Below are 25,272 nucleotides of genomic sequence, written 5' to 3'. Positions count from 1 at the left end.
TTAAAATGGAATTTCCTGTATTTCAGTTTCTGCCCATTTCTTCTTGTCCTTTCACTGGGCACCACTAAGAAGAGTCTGGATCCATCTTCTTTTTCCCATCAGGTATTTATAAATGTTGGTAAGAACCCCGTGAGCCTTCTCTTCTCCAGACTAAACAGTCCCAGCTCTGCCAGCCTTTCCTAAAATGAGAGATTCTCCAGTCCCTTCATCATCTTTGTGACTCTTCACTGGACTATCTCCAGTATGTCCATATCTCTGTTGTACTGGGCAGCCCAGAACTGGAACATGGCACTCCAGGTGTAGCCTCACCAGTGCTGAGTAGAGGGGAAGGACTACCTCCCTCAACCTGCTGGCAGCACTCCTCCTTAATGCAGCCCAGGATGCTGCTGGCCCTTTTTACCACAAAGGCACCTTGCTGGCTTCTGTTCACCTGGAGGTCCTGACGAACATCAGGACCTCCAGGTCTCTGTCAGACTGCTTTCCAGATGCTTGGCCCTCAGCATGTACTGTTCCCGCCCAGGTGCAGAACTCTGCACTTCCCTTTTGAACTTCATGAAATTCCTTTTTGTCCATTTCACCAGCCTATCCAGGCACCTCTGAATATCAGCACAACCCTTGGTGTGTCAGCTACTCGCCCCAGTTTTGTATCATCTGTGAACCTGCTGAGGGCATACTCTGTCCCATCATCCAGGTCATTAAGGAAGTTATTAAACAGTAGTGGCCCCAGTATTACACCACCGGTGACTGTCCTCCAGTTGGACTTTGCTTCCCTAAGCACAATGCTTCGAGCCCAGTTTTCAGTCCAACTCACTGTATACTTATCTAGCCGATATTTCATCATTTTGTCTATGAGGATGTTATGGGAGACAGTGTCAAAAACCTTAATAAAGTCAAGATAAACAACCTCCCACCCCGTCATCACAGAAAGCTATCAGGTACATCAGGCTTGATTTCCCCTTCCTATATCCATGCTGACTGCTCTCCTTCATAGGTTTGGAAATGGCTTCCAGAAGGATTTTCTCCATGCCCTTTCCAGGCTTACCAGCCTGTAGTTCCCCAAGTTATCCTCATTTAGAGCTCAGATGTTTGTTCGAATGTATGAATCTGTTGGAAGAAAGATACCGTAGTGCAAGTGTGAGGGATGGTGGAGTCCTCGTGAAACTGTGTGGGTGTAAGAAGGAGCACACAATGAGCAGATGCTGCTGTGGGGAAAGTCAAGTAGAGGGGAGGCTCTGAATAGCCTGGGGGAATTTCTGACCCAAATATTCTCACATATTAGATATCTCCCAGTTTCAGCTGACAAGAAGACAGCTGCAGTGCAGCATAGACCTCATGTGAAGCTGTGGTATAAAGGGAAAAGAGGTCTGTCATGAAACTATGTCCTTTTCAAGCCCTTCTGTCTGTACACCACTCAGTGCAGCACTGAGCACCCAGCAAGCTGTTTTAACAGAGCTCTTAGGGTTTACTTTAATGTATGTATTTCAGGAATATACTAATAAATCTCTGCTTATTTTTATGCACTAATGTGCAGATAAAGCTATAAAAATGAGTGGGGAAAAGAAAGATTAAATCTTCATTTTTGTTTACATATTAATCCTGACATAGGATTGCTGTTACTGTTGGAAATCATTTATATCCACGCCTAGCAATATAATTTAAAAACCTGTCAAGTTCTTAAATGTGCTGAGTAAATTCACTGACACTTGACAGAGATGGCAATTTACTGCTGCCTTCCGCATTGGAAAGGAATACAAATGTTCATACATTTATATGAGTTTTACCAATTACATCTGACTGTAAGTCTGTGATCATAGGTATTTCCTGACTGAATCTCCCTTGTTGCTAGTGCAGTTGTCATTGTCCAAAATTTTTTGAGACTTGCCCGCCTAAAACATGCCTGTCCAAATGATATTGCATTTAAAAAAAAGCAAGAAAATTGAAGCAATAGTGGGAGATCATATTAACTCATCCTTACCCACTCTTGGATATATTCTGCAAAGTTCAGAGAGCATTTTGCTTACACTGTGTCTTACAGTCCCATCTCCCAGAGCCAAGGGTTCATCTTTTAGAAAAAGGTCCCAATGTGAAGAGGTGGTGGTGTATTACCTCACCAATTTACCTCTGTAGTTAGAATCACTCTTTAAAAAATCTCCCTTAGTGCTATATTAGGCCTCTTTTCTCCCACAGACAGGAGAATACCAGAAATGGACTTATTTAAACTTGTCCATGTCTTGACCCTGAGAGGATTGCAGTGGTGGAGCTTATGAACCCTTCCTAGCCATACCCCACCACTGGTGTCTTTGCTGAGAGATCATGCAAGGATGCTCAACATGGAGACCTGTGCTGGTAATACTGTGGGTAAGACAGGAGGCAGTCAGAAGCACATTGCATAGCCTGCCTGGGCCAGCTTCACCTGGGACTCCAACTTTACCTATAGTCACTGGATTTCTTCTGTTAAAAAATTGTGCTGAGACCCTCACTGAGCCAAGAAAATATTCTCTGCTCTGGTGCTGAGCCCACAGGTGTCTACATGCTCCTGAATTTCATCATTGCCTAGTCTGAGGGATGCTGTAGTTATGACATTGCCTGATACCCTTGGGAGCAGCACAGCTGGTCAGGGGACAATCACTTCAGTGACCCCAGTGAGCTGTTCTTCAATTGATTTAAGTGGGTGATGATTATTCCTCAGAAAGGAGACACAGAAGAGGGCTGCCTCACAGCAAGGACAGGGCTCTAGCATTTTGGGTGATCTGTACTCTGATTCATGTGGTACAGAGCCCTGGCTTGCCCCAGGTCTATTACCTGGAGGAACTCTGATTTGCACTGAGGACTGAAAGCTGAGCAGGGATTTCTCTGGGTTATATTTTGGGCCTGGTAGCCTCTGTGGCCCCAGACCCTGGAGAAGTGATGAGGGAAATCCTTGTCACTCCCAGAGTGCTTATAGACAGCACAAGGAGAGGGCAGAAACTACAAGTTCAACGAGTCTGAAGCAGAAAGAAGAAAAGCTGGGCTGAAATAATCAAGCAACAGGTGGAAGCAAAGCACAGCAGGCTCTCGGGTTTATAACCCTGGACAGAAGAGGTAGGCTGGGGAAAGAAGGCAGCAGATAAAATGAGATATGGAAAGGTTCTCTGTGTCTTGGTTTCGTTTCCCACCTGCAGCATCATCTGTGGGCTGCTCTGAGGGCACCTGAGGGCATCTCAGTGGTGAGAAATGGGCATTTGCAGAAGAGGGCAGACTCTCATTGCCCCTCATGCCGTGTAATTCCCGTTGAGCTGCGCTTGGTGTCTGTTGTAGATAGATGATGTGATTCTCTGACATTCAGCTCCTCTGGCTTTCCTCCACATGAGAAAAGCTTGCCAGCTGGTGGAGAAGGATGTATGTAGAGTTGGCCCCTGTCCCTTATGCTCTTTAGATTCAGGGTCCCTGTCCACCCATGTGTTAGGAGTAAAGGATCAGCAGAAGGGTCATAGTATAGGAGAAGTAGTGCTCATGTATGCTCATTATATATATACAGGTCATAACAATCAAGACGTTAAGCTCAGTATAAATTCCTAATTACATTTTATATCTTTAAAATATATTGAGCTCTATCATCATCACATTTTTCTGGGACTTCAGATGAGAGGTGTCGTAGTGCTCCTGTTCAAACAGAGCAGAATAGGCCTGATGGAAGGTGGTCCACCTGATTGCTGCCAAGGGCAAACGGATAAAAGGGGGCAGCACCTCCAGCACTAGCTGTGTAATTTAAGCACTGGAGCATCAGTGAAGAAAAGTGGCGTGTCTGTAATCTTAGCTTCAGCCAGGAGTCATCAATACCAAAGTGCACTTGCTGGTGGGGTGTTACTATTTGCCCCTTCATGGCCTGGGCAAGGTCCTTGCCCTGTGCTGTGAAGGAGGGTCCATCTGGGTAGTTGAAGTGATCCTTTCTGATCTGAGAAGCCTTTACCATGTTGGGATGATATATACCTTGGAAATCATACAATATGCTGAGCCCAAACATAGAACAAAAAGTAATAAGAATTTCAGTATACTTAGTTGTGCAGCTTACAAACAGTACACCCAGGACTGAGTTTTTACACCATCTATGCAAAGAAAAGATGGTTGTCTTTATGAGAAATTAGAGCTGCTGTCTAGAATTTCTTTGTCTCTCAAATATTCTGTATGACAGCATTATTATTATCTGAGAATCTGATCTGTGCAGTGACATGCAGTACATTTAGGACTGTGAATAATTGCTTTTCGCTTTTAATGCCCACCACAAGCCAAGTAGTTCTCAGACACTTACGAAGATATCTTCCTCAAAGCACTACAAAGATACTGAAGGTGACAGAAAAGAGATGAGACTGGATGAAGTTCAGCTCTTTTTCTCATATAATTTACAAGGGCAACATCTTTAGTAAGGTAAGGAGAGCAGTGTTGGCTTAAGAAAATACAATATTGCCTTTTCACATTTCCTGGTTGTATTTTGAAACATGCAGAGACTTCCTGAAAAGAAACGCAGCACAAGGAAGGGAATGGATTTGAAAGGAAAAATGTAATTCCAGGACAAATGGTCTGGTTTTGGAAATAGAGGTTGCTGACCCCTGTGAAAGCACATAGCAAAGGTAGAAAGGGGAAGAAGGACTTAGCATTTTCAGGGTGAAGAATCTGAAGTCATTCCCATGATGCCTCTCTCTTCCATTCAGCGCGTAAAGGGAAGGTAGGGAGTGCAATCTCATCTGGCACAGGCTGTCCTCTGCGAGTATACTTTCCTCCCTCTCCTGGCCATCCCAATATCACAGAAGCAGAAAAGGAACCTAAGAGTGCATCTTCTCCTCATGTTCTCCCGTGGCTCTGTGTTTTTAATTTCTCACTGAAAGGAGAGTTATACCCTGCCTGCCTTCCCAGCTGCTGCCTGCACTCTGCTTACCAAAACTGGAAGCATTAACACTCCCCCTGCAGGTACTCAATATAAAAGTGTATCGGGAGGCCAGCAGTGTGAGAAAAGGGAAGTCCACTAACCGTCCCCAAAGTTGTCTTTGCAGATCCTTGGAGAGAGTTTAATAAGAATCATTGAAAGAGCCCCTAAGAATCCCTCGCTTTTAAATACATATAATCATTTTAGCACCACCTGTTTCACCTTTTCTCATACACATGGTTTCCAAGTGTGTTCGGAGTTTGACTATTATTTATATCAAGATGTAGGAGTAGCCTAATGACATGTCAAGATGAGTAGCCTGAAGAGCCAGAGGAGGGGACTGACGTAGCAGACCCTGACACTGCTGGTGTCGCTCATGTCCGCATGTGGCTGGGGAGAGCAAGGCAGGCCCCCTGTAATGGCAGGCTCTTGTGGTGCCTATAGGATCCCTGGGAATTTCTAGACACAGAGCAGTAAGTAAGCCCCACATAGAGCAAAAGCATTTTTCATCCGCCAGCGAAGATGTCTGCAGCATGCGCATCACAAACCAGGGGCGAGTCAAGTCTTTGCCTGACACCTTTTCCTCCACTCTTCTTGGTCTTTTTCAGTTGGAGGAGGACAGGCCTTCTCAGCACTCCCTCCCGAGGTACAGCCCCCTGAGAAGACTGGCGTCCTCCGTTTTCTCCTCCTCAACCCTGGAGACAGAACACTACCCTCACGTTGGTGGCACTTTCATACAGCGCAGCCGTTCAGCGGAGAGCAGCCCCGTGCGCATGCCCCACCGCAGGCACATGCCCCTCACGGCAGGAAACCACAGACTTATGCCTTCCGTCCTCCGCATTTCCAGGTCCCAGCTCCAGCAGGTGTGGGCCCGCTTCACACACAAAACATAGCCTGTTCAGGGAAGCAGCAGCCTCCATAATGCAATAATAGATCCCACCTGCCCACAATGTGTCACCACTTAATGCAATATTGATTCCCAGACAACACTGGCCTAAGGTACTGTAACTTCCAAAGCCCCTGCAACCAGACCCCACAGAGACTGAAAACATCTGCCTTTCTAAACCTCCCAGCAACCTCGGCGAGGGGCAGCAGCATGGCCGAAGATGAGAATGCAAATGGTGAACATGTGGTGTGTGAAAGAGGTGGATGCCAGGGCTCATCTCAGAGACTCGCTCACGTGTCCTGCAGCCTTGGGGTAGGAAGTGCAGGGCTGCCTCACTGAACACACGCAATCAAGCCACAAATTCTGACTGGAATGGAGAGACCGTGGAGGTATCAGCAAGCATTACCTTCCCCAGGCAGATCGGTTCAAACATCTTCGTTGGTATCTTACACTGGGCCAAATCTATAGGCAGTTTTACTCCATCTAGATACAGGCAGACTCCCACTGGAAGCTCACCTGAGGCAGGACCTCAGGAGTTGTCCCTCTTGTGGAGTTACAATCATGTATCTCTTTGTTGCTTTGGCTTTGGAAATCCTCTTGCTTTTGTTGCGGTTTGGTTTCCATACAGTGACCACATATTTCTGTCTCTCTGGCTTTGCCTTTGTAACATGACAGTGAACCTGTTTGTCTGCTCTCCACTCCTAAGCTGCTTCAGATCAACCTCCCTTCCCGCAGAGGCGCTGACTGTCAAGAGTTGGATAGCAAGGATTTTCTTACTGATCCAGCTGTATATTATGCTGTTTCTAAATTCCAGAAATTTAGACACCTGCAGCTTTTCAGTGGCAGAGCAGCCTTGCTTCTTGGCCTTGCTTGGAAATGCCTGTGATAACAGATCTCACTTGAGAAATAAACTGGCCTCAGCACTTGGTATACAAGAGCCCCTGGAGCCCTTTTCTAAAACTGACTTGAATCTCAAAGGAAAAGGGAGATCAAAGCTAATTTAAATTGTCATAAGTATCCTTATTTCCCAGGTTTGCAGGGATATATTGCCCTTTTCAGTACAGCTGCAGTGTAAAACATCAGGTTGTGTGAAGACCTGTAGTTAAGTGAATGTAATAACTGTCTTCTATTGAAATGAGCCTTTTGTCTGCTCTTCTGGGAGAAGAGGCAGTATGGATGTTAAGGTTAAAGAAGAAGGGGTCATTGCTGGTGCTCAGGGCTTTAGGAAAGTGCGAGTCCAAAGTAAAATACTCTGTAGAAAGTGTATAAGCACAGAATACAGACAAAACATATATAAAGCTCAGGCAGATGTGAAAATGGTGTGGGGTAAAGTACAGGTGTTGGAAGAAAGTTGTGACAGGGAGGTATTACTGCATAGGTAGGGTGTTTCTAGTGGAGTTACAATGAATGCTTCCTTCCAAATACTGATTTCATAGGTATATATGCCCTGCCTGAAGCTCCCTTAATATGAGATTCACCCTTCTATAATCAACCCCAGACAGTGCAGTGCCAGATGGGGCAGGTGGTGCTTTTCTGAAGCTCACAGGACCTGGCCTGGTGGGTCTGCATGTTGCAGGACATGCTCAGGCAGACGGGGCATGTGCGGCTTCCTGCCTGCCCACAGAGCATCCCAGTGGGTGCAGGGATGGAGATGGAGGGGGCAGCACACCCTCCTTAAGAACATTCAGCATAGGCATGACCAGTCTTTCCCACAGTCATTATTGAATCAGTGACATCAATTTCTTTTGATTTGCTTCAAGAACATGAGTGAACAGGACACTTTACTGCCCAGCCAAAATTTTAATCTGCAATTTGTTGATCAGTTTTATTTTAAAAAAAGACGCTGGGCATTGGACTGAATTAACCAGTAGCCTAATCCCATTTGGCAGTTCTTCTCTTGTCAAGCACAGAAACCAGAAAGAGCAAGGCTTTGCTTTTCTCAGTGTGACTTGAGAACGGATGATTTGCTTAAGTAGACTCTGCTCTGATGTTATTTTTCCCCATCTTCAGTAGAGACTTTAATAGAAAAGCAGATTCCAGATAAAATGGAATTTGTGAAAGAAGTAGATTTAAAATCAGTATCTCTTAATAATTTTTAGTTCATAGTCTCCAAGACACTGATATTAATTTTTTAATGTCAGTTTTAGGAAGTAAAATTTCTATTGTTCTGTTTTTCAAATACAAACAGGATAACTGGGTATTTATAAACTCTAACCTGCCCATTTCAGGCAAGAATAATGACTAGCTGATAAGTAGCTCCATACATAAAATTTAAAGGACAGTAATCTATCTAATGCTACTCATCGTGGTTATATATAGAACTGTTCTTGCAAAGTAAACTTGATTCTTCTGAGTTCAAGACTGATTGATAACAATGGTTGTTTTATATAGACCTCAGTAAGACTTAATTCTAGATAAAATTATTAACACATTGAAAACCAACTAACCAAACAAAATGTTTGTATGTTAGTATCTCTTTACAAGTAGGGATGTTTCTCATTAGGACTCCCGATTTCCTGCCCTTAGCTTAGCACTATTCCATTCCTTTAGTGGCTGTCAAGAACAGAAAAATAAACCACTGAGGAGGTTTGCAGTGAAGGAAGATGGGTAGCTTGATAAAATAATACTGGCAGGCCAGCCAGTTAGATCTGGATCACTTGATAAGCTGCTCACATTCAAACTAATTATTGCATTCAGCCATGGACAAGGTCATGTTTCTAGTATGAAGAATATAGGTCACACGCACAGAGTGGGAGAAACTATGCCCTGGGAGGTGTTGTCTCCCAAAATGAGATGAGAGTTAGAGGAAATAATTAGCTGCATGTAAGTTCTCATTATGCTGCTACAGGGAAAAAAAAAAAATCTGCTTTGATGTATCAGCAGGAAAATGAAGGTATAAGCAGAAGGGAGATCTTTTGTACTAGTGAGATTTCTACCAGACATCATATCCAAGTCTTGTATGGATTTTTTTTTAAAGATTTTCAAAACCTAAAAAAAGAGAAGTGATAAAAGAATTATTTAAAAGAATTATTTGATTCTGTAAAACCTACCTCATAGAATGAGCTTGAAAAAATGCAGTCTGTCATTAAAGACAAAACCAAAAAGTTACATGATTGCTGTTAGGAGTACTTGCCTGAAGGGAGCAAGACGGGTTTTTATTCTGCCAGGCAAAGATATGGGTCTAGGTGCTGGAAGATAAACTAATAAAGGTCAAACTAGAAGTAAGATTCTCATCTTAAAGACATAGGTGGGTGGTAAACCACTGAAATACATTATTAAAAGACACTGAATTCTTTGCTGTTCAGATTCTGTAAAGTAGGATACTGATTTCTAACCTAATTCTGTTAAACCATCAAATTTGGGCTCTATACCAGAATAATTGGACGTGTTGCTGTTGGCTAGGTTTTATGGGAAGTTTTATTTCATGATTAATATGGCTTTTACAATTTAATTCTGAACAAATTAATTGGTGCTAATGGCTGGAATCCTGATGTTGCAATAGTATGCAAAGAGTATTAAAAATAATCAATTTGCAGATTTTTTTAACATCTTCATCTAATGTTATAATAATTACTATGGAATCCACATATTGTTGAGGAACAGTTGGCAAATTAAAGAAATGTGAAAATATTATCTTTTTTTATATATATGGAAATGTAATAAATTAATATTAAAATGAGTTACAGTACAATTCTAAAAAATCCTCTGTAGATTACATTTATATTGCATTTATTTATTGTGTTTCATTTATAATGACTGCAATTATAAATGTAAATATGTCCAAAATCATTTATAAAAAGAAAAACCAAACCAAAAAACAACTAGAAAGCTCAAAGAAAGTGGCAAGCAACCATTTCCCATGGAAGGCTGAGCTTTCATGGTCAAGTTAGGGGAACAGAAGTGTTGGTTCTCTAACAGGTACCCTTCTACCCCCACTCCATCCCATCCAGCCCTTTCCCCCGTGCCAGTGCTGGTGTTCATTGTGGCTGCGTGGACCTGCACTGGGAGAAGGAAAGTTGTTTTCAGCTTTGGTTCATTTCCTGCTTTGGTTCACTGTCCATTTGCACAACTGACAGCACTGGCAAGCCAGGGTCAGCAGGCCAAAAAACAGCTGGTGGAGGGCTGTTGACACAAAAAGTGACCATGGGGCTATGGGCTGAAAAGTTAGCTGCCCTAGTTATTTTTCCTTTTATGTTTGATAAGTTTCCTTAAACTCTTCAGCTGGGGTAAGTAAGTGTAAATCAATACTAGTGAAATAAAATTCCCTTTCAGCATCAGACTCTTAGGCAAATTGTGTTCATCAGAACAGTCCAAGAACAGGATTTGTGTCCTAAAAGAGATGTTCTTGGTTTTACTTCTCCAAAATAACGATTGAAATGAGCATTTCCCACTCCTTTATGATACAGACATCATTAGCATCAGAAGAACAGGTGTAGCTGTTGCTAGGTTCTCATGCTCTACTTCAGTGAGCAAATGCACATCAATTGTATATACATACAAAAGCCATCTTTTTATATCTTGGTCTCTTGGTTCCTTTCACTTTCTTTCTATGCACAATGGGAGATGCTTCCAATTTATCACTCTCTCCCCAGCCTCCTTCCCACAGGAAAGAGCTTATGAGATGTGATTTCTATGAAATGTTACTGTAAAAGCTTGGGTTAAGCTAGCTTGAATTGGGTAAATGTAGTTATGCCAGCACACATTCACTCTCAGTGGAGAATGTTTTGATGGGAGGGGGTTGGCTGAAAATAAGCTACACTGATAAAGGTGCAATTTTGCAGATGCCAGTGCATCTGCATTGTGAATATCCTGTTGATACACCCATGTTGACAAAGTCCCTGGCGTGAACCTGACTTTGTCTGACATTCCCATACCTTTTTGCCAGTTTTTAGGGGCAGGTAAGTGGAAGTGCATCTCCTCTTTCACTGTTTAAAGTCTCTTTTGTTACAGTGATGACAGAATGTAAAACAGAAATGCCCTGTAAGACAGTCTTATGGGTGATATAATCCCATCTCTATGCTATCTCTTTGTGATGAAAAGTATCTCTTGTTCTTCCGTTCCTTCTCTTTGTTGTGGGTCTGAACCTGAACATTGTGGTAGTCAAGGCTGCTGCAAAGCTGTTACTCTGAAAGGGACAAACTGTTTCAAAAATTGTATTTGTTGTATGTCTTTGTGGTTCCTGGAGACTTCCAACGTGGACTGATGCTTTCCTTTCCACATGACAGATGACTCCAAGACCTTTCTTTCAGCTCTTTTCGTGTAGTTCACGTGGTGATACTTTAAGGGTCCCCAAGGACAGAGGCAGATCAGCCCACCTCTCAAACCTGGGTCCACATGACTGACTCTTCCAGATGAGAAGTGTTTAGGAAGCTGCTCTAGATGCCTTTCAGTTCCTAGGTACTCAGTTGAGGGTGAGAGTTTGAGTGCACCTTCTCCCTTCCAGTGCTGGGAGGCAGCAGGCACCACCTGAACTGTGAAAGTTGTTGGCAGTTGTCACCTCCCCAGCCCAGGATGAAGAAGCTATACTTGGACAGTTGGCCTCCAGACTGGATTGTGATAAAGCAAATTACTCCAGTACTGGCTGACATTCTCCTCTGGGATCTGGTCCATTGCTCCATAAGCAGAGACATTGCTGCTCAGCTGCCACCCAATTAGTTTATGTTTAAATGTGAATCTGGATGCAAGAACAACAGCACTCAGCTGTAGCCCTGAACTTTTGATAGGCTTCACATACGATGTGACAAAGACGCAGAACTCACTCCTTGAGAAGCTCTCTTAGATATAGTTGCCTCTTTGCTCCCCTTTGCCTATCCCATCTCTTCCCCATATGACAAAACTGGTTTTACTCCACTCTGGTTGCCAGTGTGTGTCCCACTTCACATATTCACCTGCCCCCATGGTTTGCCTTCATTGCCATTCATGGTATTTCATCCCTCACATCCTTATTGCATCCCTGGGAACCTGCGCTACCTCCTGCCTTTGCCATTCCCTAGAATATGCGAGGCTTGCCTCCTGCACCAGTTTCCTACACATTGCATATCTCATGTTGCACCATACAATCCCTGTAGCACTTTGATCAGCCTCTTGCCTTCCGTCCCTCTGATTTCTGTGGAGGAAACAGTGAAAAATGGTACATTTCAGCACTTGGAGCATTCTCGGCTCTACATGGAGTCTATGTGATCATGTTGTTTAAAGGCAGTTTAATTTCAAAGATAGATGATAATGGAAAATACCATCCATTTTCAGGACAGTTTCACAAGTTTCAAATGCTGGAATCCTTGGGACTTAGCAAACTCCCCAAAATTATTGTGTACGTGAGCAGCTAAATTTAGAGAGCTAGCAATGCTTTAAGACACAGCCACCATCTGTGATTGCAAACCATGTAAATAGCTGGTTAAATACCACTTCTGTTGTTGTGAGCTTGTCTCTAAGTTTCATTTAAACTGGTGCCTGGTCTCTGTGAGTGAGAATATGTCTCAACTCTAGTTGCAGATAGTACAAGCTCTTCCAACTGGATGTTTTCTGGTCTGGCAAAAGTGACTCTCCCTATTCTCTAGCCTGGGAGTTGTGGGGAGGGCAGGGGGGAATCCAAATAAAAATAGAAATAAGTAGGGTATTTCAAACAGCCAGGACAGGGCAATTTTAAGTGCAGCAGAGGTGACACTTTACTCATTAATTCTAAACTTTTAATTCACTGGTATTTCCTCTCATTGCCTGTCTTATCTGGAGTTACCACAGAGTAGTGAGTGGATTCTTAACTTGAGGTTTGGTGTTCTTCATTTTGGTACATAAAATGACAGTTCTTCCTTTATCTAGCCTGTGCCACTGGCATTAGGCCATCAAAGTATCTTGTTTTAAACAAGCTCAGTGTTTCTTCTGTGATCCCATTTGGCAGCTAGCACTCCCCAGCTGCTTCTGCAGCAGTCAAACCCGGGTGTTACATGAGAAGGCAGCATGCCTTTAAGAACCAGTCAACAATCTTTTATGCTTTTTGAGGTTAAAAAAATCAATTTTTGATTTTTTTTTTTTTTTTTGCATATAGGACTTCTGGAAAGAGGCCTATTGTTTCACACTGTTCAGTGATAATAAGCAAACTACCCTAGCCTGCTCACAAGGCAGAGAAGTTGAGTGACACTTCAGTAGTTGGGCTGTGTTTCTTTTTCAAAGGTGACTGTAATGCCAGTTAACATACACCTTCTTTTCTAACTCCTCCATTCTGGGAGCACTTCAAAATGAGAAACAAACCAAATGTTGTTTGGAACGTTTCTCTGCTCCAGGCTTCAAACATTTCTTCCAAAGGGGGCTTCCCTTTGGAGTGTTTAACTACCTCATTTGTCTTTTGTTTCAGTAGCATCACCAGGCTTTGGTACCATCTTTTATCACTAGCTACACTGCCCCAAAGTGTATGGCCTCTTCTGAGAGACTTGATAATTTGTTTTGTAGTACAAGCTGCCTGCAGCCAGGTGGGAAACCAGGGCAAACACCTCAATTTAGCCTTTCCAGAGTTTATTCAGAAATAATACTAATAGTCACAGTACTCGTACTTTCCTATGGCCTCTTAACCCAAAAGATCCCCAAGTGCTTTATTTTTCCTGTGAGTCACTTCCCTGCTGTTTGACATGCAGGACCGCTGGAGGAAGTCAGCAGCAAAATAAAGCCTTTTCAGAACATGTCATGATGAAGCCAGACATGAAAGTTTGATTGCACAGAGAGAATTTCAGGAGGCAGGATATTATTTCATGATCTGGAAATTACCAGGACGGTGGGTGGGACCAATATACCAAATATAATAAATATCACTGAGGCATTTCTTTGACTGCAAATCACCAGGTACTTCACTTGCTCTCTCATGTTAAAATGCACTATTTGAATCTGGTGCTGTGATCCTATGTAAATAAATTAAGGCAAGAAAATATAACCATTGCTAGTTTAGTCCTGTATTGTAAAATAGCTCAACAATAGGATGCACTGTGAGACTGAAGATCAGAAAGCATGGAAAGATGTGTTCAGTCCTTTTCCTGTTTTCTAATGTCCTTCCCTCTCACACCTCCATCAATTAATCTTCCATGATGTGTGTATGTGGAACTTTTAAGTGCTTGGCAGTGGTACAAGATTATTCTCGAAAATATAAAGAGATTCTTCTACTGCTCGTCTGGAGGGATTGGTGACAGATACCCACCATGCTTGTCCAGTGGGTCTAGCATCTCTTCTTTAGGCTATGTGGAGTCTGTGATATCCAGTCACCTTTGTATTACAGCATCAATGACCTAATTTATTTTTACTGTAAACTGCTGGGTTAGATGAATGACATGTTTTATTAATGGTTGTCAGTGGAGATTTATTCACGCCACTCAGAACTTTATCTGGAGCTGAGACCATTTTGCAACTTTCACATTGAATAAGAAAGGGATCTTTTATCCCAGTCTATTCAGAAGAGAAGCTTTTGTTTTTCCTTTTCAGTTTTACCTGTGGTGATAAATGGGAAAGAACTATTTGGAGATAACTATTGTATATTTGTCTAGCTCTGCTTGGCAGTAACAGATGGGCTTCAAGAGGCTAGCTGAAGAAAATAAAACTGCATTTCCTAGCAGACAGGGTCAGAAGCCTTGAAAATCATGGCTGATTTGCAAACCCCTAAACTCCTGTTAGTATTTATAGTGAATAAATTGCCCCAGATATTTCTCAGCTGGAGAACATGGGGTGCCTTTCTTCTTGTCCAGCCAGCCCTCCCCAGAGTGACTGGAGGAGATGACAGTTTTTGGAGAGGATGACCAAAGTAAGCCAGATGTGCTTTCCTGATTTCACTCTTATCCCCAGGGTGGTGTTGGGATGCTTTTTGCTGGAGCTTCTATTTCTGATTGTATGTATGTTTATATGTGTTCATGACCCGCATATGGAGTGTGAATGGCCACGCATGGTCATGCCTTACAGAAGCATTTCTATGCCAGTAATGGGCCACTTTGCACACATCCAGGTTCTCAAAAGGCCGTTGCAAAGAATCAATCTCATTCAGTTACAGAAAATATCCTCATGGTGTCTGGTTCAGATGGCACACCTGGCCTCCTTTGCATGTTGCAAATCTGATTTTGGCAACTTGGCCTAGCCCAGTTTTCTTAATTCACTGTCTTGTAGTATACATATCCCTCCATTCGTCATTAGAAGGTGGTAGAGTATTCTGGTGATAGAAACAGTGCTGCCACTTGAGACATAATTTATTAGTAATGCAAATACCTATTTTGGGTAAAAAATCTTAAAACATTAAATAAAATGTGTAAAGGCTGATCGTTGCAGAACTACCTTTCTTTTTGTTGCCTTTTTATACCATGTGTTTTGTGTTTGGGTTGCTGTAACACACCTGCATTTGCAGTTCCATGGGACAGCACAAAGATTAATTTCTGGGAAATGTTTCTAAGTATTATTTGATGTATTGCAATTCCTTTGTATTACATCTGCCATTGAAAAAATGATGTTACAATGAATGTACATTTTAAACAAGCTGCTAACCATGTAACCTGGGGATTGAAAGCAATCCCCATTTTACATTCACTTGCATGTATTTTTAGTGTTTGAAAAGAAAATTGCTTTATGTTTGGAGGCTTTATTTTTTCATATACAAAGTGTTTCAAGTTGTTTACCTCATCTAGTGCACTTGACTCATAAGAATTCCCAGGGCTTCCTCCAACAACTCCAACAAGTTTCTCAGTTTAATTATGAGTGCAATTAATTGATCTGGCAACATGAAACATAGCAATGGCAAATTTCTTCTGAACAAGTCAGATAAGGAGGATTTCCATGGGACTCTTGCCCCTTCAGCTAGGTCCTTCCTAAAAAAAAAGCCAGATCAGGTTCTTATTCAGCACTACTGACTTCTGGTTATTTTTATGACTAAGGAAGATGTTTAGCTTTCAGAATCTCTTTCTTCTTCTTTCTTGCTGCTATTAAGTTGCCTTTACAATTAGGGACTAGAACAATTTTTGGATTATCATTTCCTTACACTTTGCTCACCATTTCCTGAGTCTCTTATGAGTGATAAAAATTAGGTGATCCCCGTGTCTGCTCAGACAGGGAGCTCTGTATTGACTCTTGCTGGAGACACTGGGTGCAGAGGTGGGAAGCTAAGTGGCAGGCATACCATCTTCTTTACAGAGCTATTGCTTCTGTCCAAGATGCTAGGAAGACTGGCACAAACCTAGCAACATACGAAAGCACAAATAGGGAGGAGCAGAGCACTTATCCAGCATAGGACTGGACCGTCCTATTCACCTTGGGAAAAAAAAAAAAAAAACGAAGAGAAAGTCTGTGGAGCATTTGCTGTTAAGATGCTGGAAAGGAGAACATCTCTCTGACATTTATGGTGCTGATTCTTGGAATGTGTTGATCCTGCAAGCAAGTGTTGTAGCTCTAAGGCCCCTGCTACTTTTACCTCATCTGATGCCAGTTTGAAGATAGAGCTGCTTCAGAAACTCAGATTCTAGTTTTTTTCCACTCACTGTTGTCAGTCCTGCCAGATCTCCCAGTCCTTAACAAGCTTAGTCTATGTTGGCAGAGGATAATGTCACTTCCAGGATATGCTAAGGTCCTGATAGTATCCAAATGAAAGCTGTTACAGGGAAGACTGGACTACGGCTCATGCTGTCTGTGTGCCATCTGCATCTCTCAGGACTAAGGCCGCTTCCCATTCCCAATGGAACAATTAACATCATGTTGGGAACTTGATTTCTGCTTCTCGGACTTTCCAGCTCCCATGAAGAATCTCAGGGACCAGCATATCCTTCCTTTGCATTACCTTGTGTCACCTGTTAGACTTCTGTTGCTGCTAAGCAGGAGAGAGTCCAAACCATATTTAACCAACTGCTACTCAAGTAGGAGGTAAATGTGGGTTTCTCTAGTCATTTCTACTGAGAGGAGACAAAAACTGTAGGTAACCTGTTGTGCTTCCTGGTTTGCTTGAGAAACTTCATCTGCTGTGATTTGAGTTTGCTTGAAGCAGTGGATCTCAGCAAAGTCCCCTTCAAGCAAGTCTCCAGCACTAGGAGGCATAGCAGAAGGGCTTCCTCAAGTTGCCAAAAGTCCTCATCAATTGCTAGGGACAAAGGGTTTGAAGAAGCTGTGGAAGTTTGTCTCAGGGGGAGGGCATCAGGGAGACCGAGGGAAAGCAGCCTGCTGTAGCTTTAAAGGCAGTACTGAGTAGGGATCCATTTGGAAGGACATAGTTGACTAAAGGGATCTGAAGCTTGTTTTCCTTGAGTCTTTTTATTCTTCCTGTAGAGCCTAAGGTCAACCAACCCCTTTTTGTACTGCAATAACACTGTAATATATGCTTGCACTAATTCTTCTGGCACACTGAGCATGCAAGACCGATTTAAAGCTTTTTTCAGAAGAAAAACACTGTATTATTGTGTATATAGAAATACTGAGAGAGAATTTGAATTCTATCTCCTGTATAAAAGCATGCATTGATTACCTGTATGTAGACCATGCTGTAAATGCTGCAGAGTACTGTAAAATCCTACACTTGAAACCACAATGAACAGGCAATGTCATCAAAAACAAACAAAACAGAAGCTGTGCAATGGATTTTGTGCCTTTTTTAAATCCATGTATGTTAATCCAGACAATCGGAAAAAAAAAAAGAAAAAAAAAAAAAGAAAAAAAAAGCTTGTATACTACCAAAACCTTATTAAAGAATCAAAGGCAGCACCTTGGTGATGGCTGGGTTTTTTGTTTGCTTTCTTGCTTTATTTTTGTACTTCCTTTGCTTTCCAGCTCTGGGAAGGTGTCCCCTGCTCTTCCTTGGGTACATGGGAGCACCAAGAGATAAGGAGCTCTAGTAGAACAGTGAGAGTTTAACTATCATTTACATATGTGATCACTGAACGCTTGCAGTTAGGACAGATCTGGGAATAGAAACAAAGTTCTGTGACTGCTGGAGATGCATTTCATGTACTTTGGGAAGGCCACACTGTGAGTGCAATTTACGTAAATTTAGGCTAGTACCAATTTCACTGACATGAACCCAGTCATATCACAGCAGCAGGATACAACTAGCGCCCACTTATGTAAGTTTTTAGAGTTCTGCCTTGATGGTTACCAGCATCCAAACTAGCTAAACTTAACCTAGTACAACTCAACACCTGCAAACACAGCAGAAACAGTATATCATAATTCTCTTGGTTTCTCACCGTGGGCATCTTCCCCTGGCTGGCAGGACAGGATGCCTAGGGTGGGTGGATGGTTGTCTCCCATCAGACATTTGACAAGGTGTTTAAGAACATCCGGTAAACTTCCAGCCACTCCACACCAGGGACATAGATGCAAAATTGTGGCTTTCCTGCAAGTAATGTACTCCTGCCTAGGCTGCTCAGTGGATCTGACCATGCTTGCCTTTCATCGTGACTCCTCTTTGAAAGCAGTCTCTGCTGTGGAGCAGCATGTGGTTCAGCTGCAGCTGCTGTTGGTCTGTCTGACATCAGGTTGGAAGAGGAAACACAGCAACAGACCCTGTCTGCTTTGGTGTGAAGTGCAGTTACAAATTAAGTTTTTTTCTGAAAGTGGCTGGAGAGGGAAGCTGCAGACAGTAGGTGCATGCAAAGGCTCTGGTACCTGTGGAAAGAGTGGTGGAAACTTGCCCTCTTGCAGGAGGAGCATAAGACCCCAACTCCTCAAAGTCAGAGAACAGTTTGTGCAGGCAGGTGATGATATGGGAGGAAGAGCTAGAGTTAGGCTGTGGTCTCTGACTTACAGGGTTGTACAGTGTGTGAGTCCTTTTTCTCTCCTGAGAATTGTTGAGAGGGTCAGGATTCTTCTGGGTCTGCCTCTAACTGGGTCCAAACCCATCTGCTCCATGATGAATGCCTCAAAGAGTTGTTTGCCTCTGTGAGGCTGTTGGTATGTGGGAGATGTGTACATCTGTCAAACATTGCAGAAGGATGCACTGATGCCATAGTGCAGAGTCTGGAAACATGGTTTAGAGCAGGGTCTGAAACAGAACAGTAAATAGAAGAGATGCGGCATTTCCTGAGTTTATGTTAGGCAAATATTGTGATGTTTTCCAGTAACTGGTGTTGGCGGGTTTTTTTGTCGTGATTTTTTTTTCCACAAATTATTGCATTTAAAATGTTTAAAACCAAGAGATGGGAGAAAAAAAAAATTCCTAAATTCTACAGTCTAAGGGAAAACTGATTAGGGTCACACAGGAAACTGTTCCCTTTCCCCCATGATGATGCAGAGCTGCTCAGGAGAGCAGGCTTTTCTGGTGGACACTGGGCTCGCTCTGTGCCATGCCATAGACTGTTCTGCTGCGGGGGCATAGACACAGGCAAGCTATAGGGTCTCTTCTCTATGCCCTCATGAGTCATGAGATCACCAGAAAACCACACAGGCAGAGCAGGTATTGTCATCACTCTTCATTGCTGTAGGGACCTGGACAGAGTGTGCATGACTTCGCATGGGGCAGGACATATATGAACACATTAATGAGCTGGATGCCAATACTGCCCGTGAACACACCAGTGTGAGTCTGCTCTGTGCTGCTGTCTGGGAAGAACATGTCTGGCTACATTCCTAATTACAAGGGGACCTGGGAACTTCTAATGCAGGGTTGTAAACTTGCTGTAGTAAAGTGGACACTGCATCTTTGCTGAGTTTTGCAGTATTTGCAGCATCACTGAGACATAGGAACTTTACTGCTGCCCCTGTTTGGTGATATAAGTCCTCTCCGAGGATGTTCCAGTGCCAATGATCCTGCTAATTTGAAACACACACCAGTTTACAGTAAAGAAGACAACCTCCCAGACTCCACTTACCTGTTCATGAGTACAGGAGCAGAGATGGACTTGAAGGGTCTGGTTTCTGCCTCTGCCAAATATGAGCAGGTAGATCTTTTTCTTTCCTGACTCTCCTTCCTCTCTATATTCTAACTACGGCCTCTGTACAAAGCAAGGATATTTACTGCCTTCCAAATACATATTGTTACACAAAGCAGTTACTAGCCAAAATGAATTTAAATGCAGTCAAGTTTTATGGAGAGATAGAGTGTTAAAGAGGTGAAATGCGCAGACTGTGTGGGGAACACATGCTCAGACACATACAGCGCCATACTCATTCCTGAGCAATTGAATGACAAGTCAAAAGAGAGTCAGGAATGAAGATCTGAGCCCAAGCAGGTGGGAAAAATAGTTCACTGTCCAAGGACAGGCAATGTGTTTTCTGTGAAAGCGAGAAACACAGGCAGAGATCAGAGCTTGCTGGAGATAAAGGAAAAGTCCTTTTGACTCAGATTTGCCAGCTCCAGTGTAGCTCTGCTCACTCACAGTCTTGATAGCTTTTTTTATATGGAATGGCTGCCTCAGTTCATGGCATAAGTCTAGCTCCTAGTGGAGTGAGCCTAGCAGAGAGCCGCTGAGATGATTAGAAACTAGAAATGTATGACATGAGGAGAGGCTGAGGGAGCTGGGTTTGTTCCACCTTAAAAAGAGAAGCATTAGGGTGGGATCTTATTTCTTCCTTGAACTACCTGATGAAAAGATGATGCCAGACTCTTTTCAGAGGTGCACAGGGAAAGGATGAGATGTGATGGATACAAGCTGCATGAAAGGAAAACTGGATAGAGGAATTAGATACAAAGAAAAACTTTTTCATCATGAAAAGCCTGAAACACTAGAACAGGATCCCAAAGAGGTGGTGGTGGTATCTCCATCCCTGGAGATACTCAAAATTCAGCTGGAAAGGGCCCAGAGCAGCCAGCTCTAAGTTGGTCCTGCTTTTAGGGGTGGTTGGAGCAGAGACTTCCTGAGATTCCTTTCACCTTTGTTATTCTGCAATTTTAAGACACGGGCTAAGCCTCTCCACACCTGATCTGCTGGCATCTTCCCACAGTTCCTCCCCATTGATGCAGCAGAACAGAAAAATTATTCTCCAGCCTGTGGGGAATATTCCTAGAGCAGCTGAGTGTGCTGTATTACAAAAGACATATGATGGCTGTCAAGAGGGGACACAAGCTTCTCTAGTGAGGGGTTCAAGCTGGGAACACCTTGTTCAGCCAGGTGTCTGCTTGCAGCTAACTGCTAATCACATTAACTCAACAGTGAAGAGTCTCAGACTTGGATGCCCTAGGACAGTCTCCCTTGTTAACAGCTTCAGGTGATGACAGTAATGAAGATAAGAAAATGTACGTTAAAATAATATTTGACCCAAGGGACATTTCAACTAAGTTTCTTTTAGTTGGGTTTGTAAGTAACATCTGTCCTCCATTTTTTTTTTGGCATATTTATGCTCTTTGGATTTTCTCCATGGTGCATTTACAGTGGCAAAACAACCACAGTCTCAGGTTGCTCTAAGGAATGCATTCTGGCAATTTTGGGGTACTGCATGCAAGATGTTAAGCAGTCCAAGTCTCACAAAGGTAGACAGAAGCCAAGCAATCACTGTTGTGCTTAGGGTGCAGTGTCCATGCAGGAAGATACATGGGGAAAATGAAATGACAGGCAGAAAGGCTAAATACTACAAGGAATTTGTACAGTCAGAGATGGAAGTACGTGGAGGTAAGAAAGATATCCACAGCATGACTCAGTGACAGCAAGGGGGAACCAGAGCAGAAGGAAAGAACCATTTTTTTAATTACAGCAACATCATGCTGTCCAGCTTCATGTCATGCCTTATTGCTTAGTGCAATCTCATCTCAGAAAAACTTGCAAGGGAAAGAGCTGTTGAGGAAATGGGTTGCTGGAGACAGGGCTGCTGGAGGGACAGACTGCAGGGCACAGACACCATAACTCTGGCCTTTATAGGATGTGCTCTGCAGGACTAGATTCAGTTCTTCTTGACCAGGAAGCATATGAAATGACACAAGCTCCTAATAGCTGAGAGGAGATTTGAAGGTTTACGTATGCAAAGAGAAACCAGTGGTCCTCCAACTGTACCATCAACCACAGCATCAAGAAAATGGCATGAAGTAGAGTAGCAGGTCAAGTCTTGTTGGGGATTGGGTACGCTTTCCAGTGGGAGGCTCAGCACAGGGCAAGGTGTTGGTCAGGGTTCCTTTACCAGTCCTACTGGGGAAGTATGTCTGTTTGATCAGGACTCCAGGGATTGCACTGCAGGTGTATTCCTTAGGAAAACTAAATCCAGCCAACAGGCAGAATCCAACCTTAAGCTGCTGAATGGACTAATTTCCAAGAAATGCCTGAGGGAGGAAGCCAAGTGGGTAATTTCCTTTGCAAAGTGTGCTAAGTCCCTCTTACCAGTCCAAGTTCCTGATACAAAATCTGTCATCCTGATACAAAAGGTAGAATGGGTCCGTGAAAGCCCAAATCTGGCTAATACAGGGCTGGGCTTCAGCTTTAATGAAAGAAAAGAAGCAGCTTTGGACTCCAGAGGCATTGCCAAAACCAGCCTGTGTTTTAATTTATAAGATATGAAAAGAAATATTAAACGGATGGCAGCTTATCACCATGCATTACAGCTTGGTGCTGCCCACTAATCTATTTGAAATATCCCTGTTACACATGAGCATAAAGATCCTACATTTTTCAGGCATACTGATAGGGCAGTTGCTCTGCACAGAATAACATGCAGATTTTCAGCACAATTTGAAATTGTGTCATTGGACTCAAAAGCTATTAAGGTTTTTTTCATCCCGTAGAGACAAAAAGATCAGTTCCCATAGCCAGGTGAATGTGCTAGCTGTTAGCAGCTCTGTAGCCCACATAGTTAAATGGGTGCTTGTTTAGTCGTGTATCCTAAACATCCTCTGACACTGTCAAATGCTGCTTAAAAACAAGAAGGTTTTGGAGCCCTTCTGGTCATGACTAGGACTTTTCAAAGGTAACATGTGATGCATTATTGACCGGTTGAGTTTATGGAGAGGCTTTCTTTTTCCAGCCCTCTTAATAGAAGGATGACCTAAATGTTTTTTTAAAAACCCATTTTGCAGAGTGGTGCTGTTGTGGCTTTCATTTACAACCAATTGTTAATTAGGCCAAACTTTGATGGGTGCTTCCTATTTATTTGGCCCTTTTTTGCTTGTTTGGTCAAGTGTGTGTATGTGAGCGTGAGCTGCTGCTTTTCTGTTAGTATTATATATTTGCAGTCATGTCACAGCCTACTCCTGGCACCTTACAGGCAGTCTCTCTGCCACAGACTGCTGCTCAACAAACACTGCCTCCACCAACTGCTCTGTCCTCCCGTTGCTTTTAATGGTTTAATGCAGACACCCCAGAGTCTCATAATGATACTTTATATGTCAGCTTTCATGATGTACTTGATGTACTTTAGTGAAAACAGAAGATGACAGAATTAGGAGTTGCTAATGGACATGGGAGCAGAAGGGAGGGATGAATAGCACAGCAGGGGCACACAGGAGCCCTACAAGGGTCATTGCCCCAAGGACAATGTTAGATGGTACTGGAAAGTGATCAGGAAATTTATCTAGCCCAGAGGGGACCCTTGAGTTGAATGTGGCCTGGGCATAAAAGGGAGTTGCTCAATGGTTCCAGTAAGGAAGGAGTGAATATGTAAATATATCGATACTGAAATATAGAAATGTTGAAGAAGATTGGGAAACATTAAAAAAATCCTGAGGAATTACTTGCAAGCAGCTCTTTTAGATCCAGGTTAAAGACCGATGCAAAGGAAATCCTTTGGCACATTCTTTTTCCTTCATTGATAAGTATCTGTGAATCTTTCCTTTCTAAGGTTTGCTCGAATCAAATGATGGAATGATCACTGCTCAGGCACTGTTTTGGAAGGGGGATGGACTAGGTGCTTTCCACTGATGCTTCCCACTGCTGCTGATCCTGATGCTTCTGTGTCAGTGTTATGTCTGAATACTAACCCTTTTATCACATCTATCTTCTTGCAGGCATATATGCTGAAGTCATTTGAAATGAATGGTCTACCCAAGGTGGTGCCTTTAAGTTTGCCTTATCAAGACTTCAGAAAAGATGTGTCAGACTACCGGGAAAAGCCTAAGGTATCCCAGCGGATAAAGAAAGTTGATTTCTCAAATATTGTCTTGACTGCTCCTTGCAAACCTCTGGAACCTTATCTGGAAATAAATGGAAAAGAGGAGGAGGAAGAAGATGAGGAAGAAGATGAGGAGGAGGAAGATGATGAGGAGGAGGCAGAGGAGGAAGGGGATGAGATTGACATGCACAGTGGTTCCAGCAGCGACCTGAGTCAAAAAAGCACAGAGCGCAGCCAGGAGTGTGCACCATCCACGCTGCTGGCTGATGACCAGAAGGGATCCAAGGGTCGAGCGTCCACTGCTGATGGGGATCTGGAGCTGGAGGAAGGCTCAAAAACACTAGTGCTGTTTTCACCAGGTGATCTGAAAAAGTCTCCAGTGACTGCAGACTTGGCTCCAGAAGTTGATCTGGGCACTCTTGCTGCACTGACACCTCAGAGTGAGAGGCCACAGCCTATGGGTAGCCAACTGGATGTATCTGAGCCAGGGACCCTGTCCTCAGTCCTTAAATCTGAACCAAAGCCTCCCGTGGCAGTGGCTACAGCTTCCTCCCCCTTTACCAAAGTTGAGCGCACATTTGTTCATATTGCTGAAAAGACCCACTTAAATGTCATGTCTTCTAGTGGCCAGCTGATGAGGCATGAGGAATACTGCCCTCCGGGCCAGTTTGAGGAGGTCATTATCGAAGAGGAGCTGGAGGACAACCTGGTGCTGGTGGAGAATGGAAGCATACATTCAGGGCTAGAAGGGGCAGAGACAGAGAGCTGTGCACTCTCAGCTAATCACATTGAAACCACCTCAGAGACAGTGGGGGAACAGCTGGCCCTTCCCAATGGTGTAGCAAAGCCTCCCGAGGACAAGCTGGAGCTCTCCAACAAAGTGGCGCTCTCGCTGGATTTGGAAGAGCCAGGCAAGAGGGTTGCAAGGGAGCCTGACCTTGAGAAGACAGCATCAGTGGCAGAACACCTTAAGCGAGCAGACACTCTCCTCAACACACCACAGCAGGGCCCCAGGAGACCTCTGGGCTCCAGGTACAGGAGTCGGATACCCATTCTGTTCTCTGAAGAGGACACTGGCTCAGACCTTTCAACTTCACTCTCAGCCAAAGAGAGGCTTTATAAGAGGGCAAAGCAACCTGACTTGGCTCGCCTAGTGATGGAGAAGAGGCAAAACCGCCTCCTTCGGCTGACCTCAGGGGCCTCCTCCTCAGCATCCTCCAGTGATGAGAGGCGGCGAGCCTCAGAAACCCTGTCAGCCACTGGTTCTGAGGAGGACACCCATGACTCTGATGACTCCATCCCAAGGAAGGTGGGGAAGGAGAAGGCTACCCTCCTGGGGAAAGAAGAGAGACCCATAAGCACAAAGAGCAGAATTCCTCGGCCCATCACACCAGTGAAAACACTGCTAGAGGTGGCAAAGTCTGAGAGCTCCGTGGCCGTCGCAGTGGCAGTGCTATGTAGCTCCCCACAGGATGCGGCTGTTGCCTACAGGTAAGACTGGAACGGTGAGCAATGCAAAATG

The 25,272-nt window shown here is 43.5% G+C and overlaps 1 protein-coding gene across 4 annotated transcripts in view; it reads left to right on the top strand.

Annotated features, from left to right (window-relative positions):
- The window catches only part of TTBK1 (tau tubulin kinase 1), a 133,579-nt gene that overhangs the window by 98,973 nt on the left and 9,334 nt on the right, over positions 1-25,272 (top strand). For all 4 annotated transcript variants that reach the window (XM_074901775.1, XM_074901688.1, XM_074901861.1 and 1 more), the window contains one exon: positions 23,647-25,241. In XM_074901775.1, coding sequence (XP_074757876.1) covers positions 23,647-25,241 — 1,595 coding nt within the window. The remainder of the gene's footprint in view (positions 1-23,646; positions 25,242-25,272) is intronic.

Source organism: Athene noctua, chromosome 1 (genome assembly GCF_965140245.1).
Source record: "Athene noctua chromosome 1, bAthNoc1.hap1.1, whole genome shotgun sequence".
Classification (NCBI taxonomy): Eukaryota; Metazoa; Chordata; class Aves; order Strigiformes; family Strigidae; genus Athene; species Athene noctua.
Note: the sequence above shows the minus strand (reverse complement) of the source record. Positions and strands in the feature narration are given on the sequence as shown.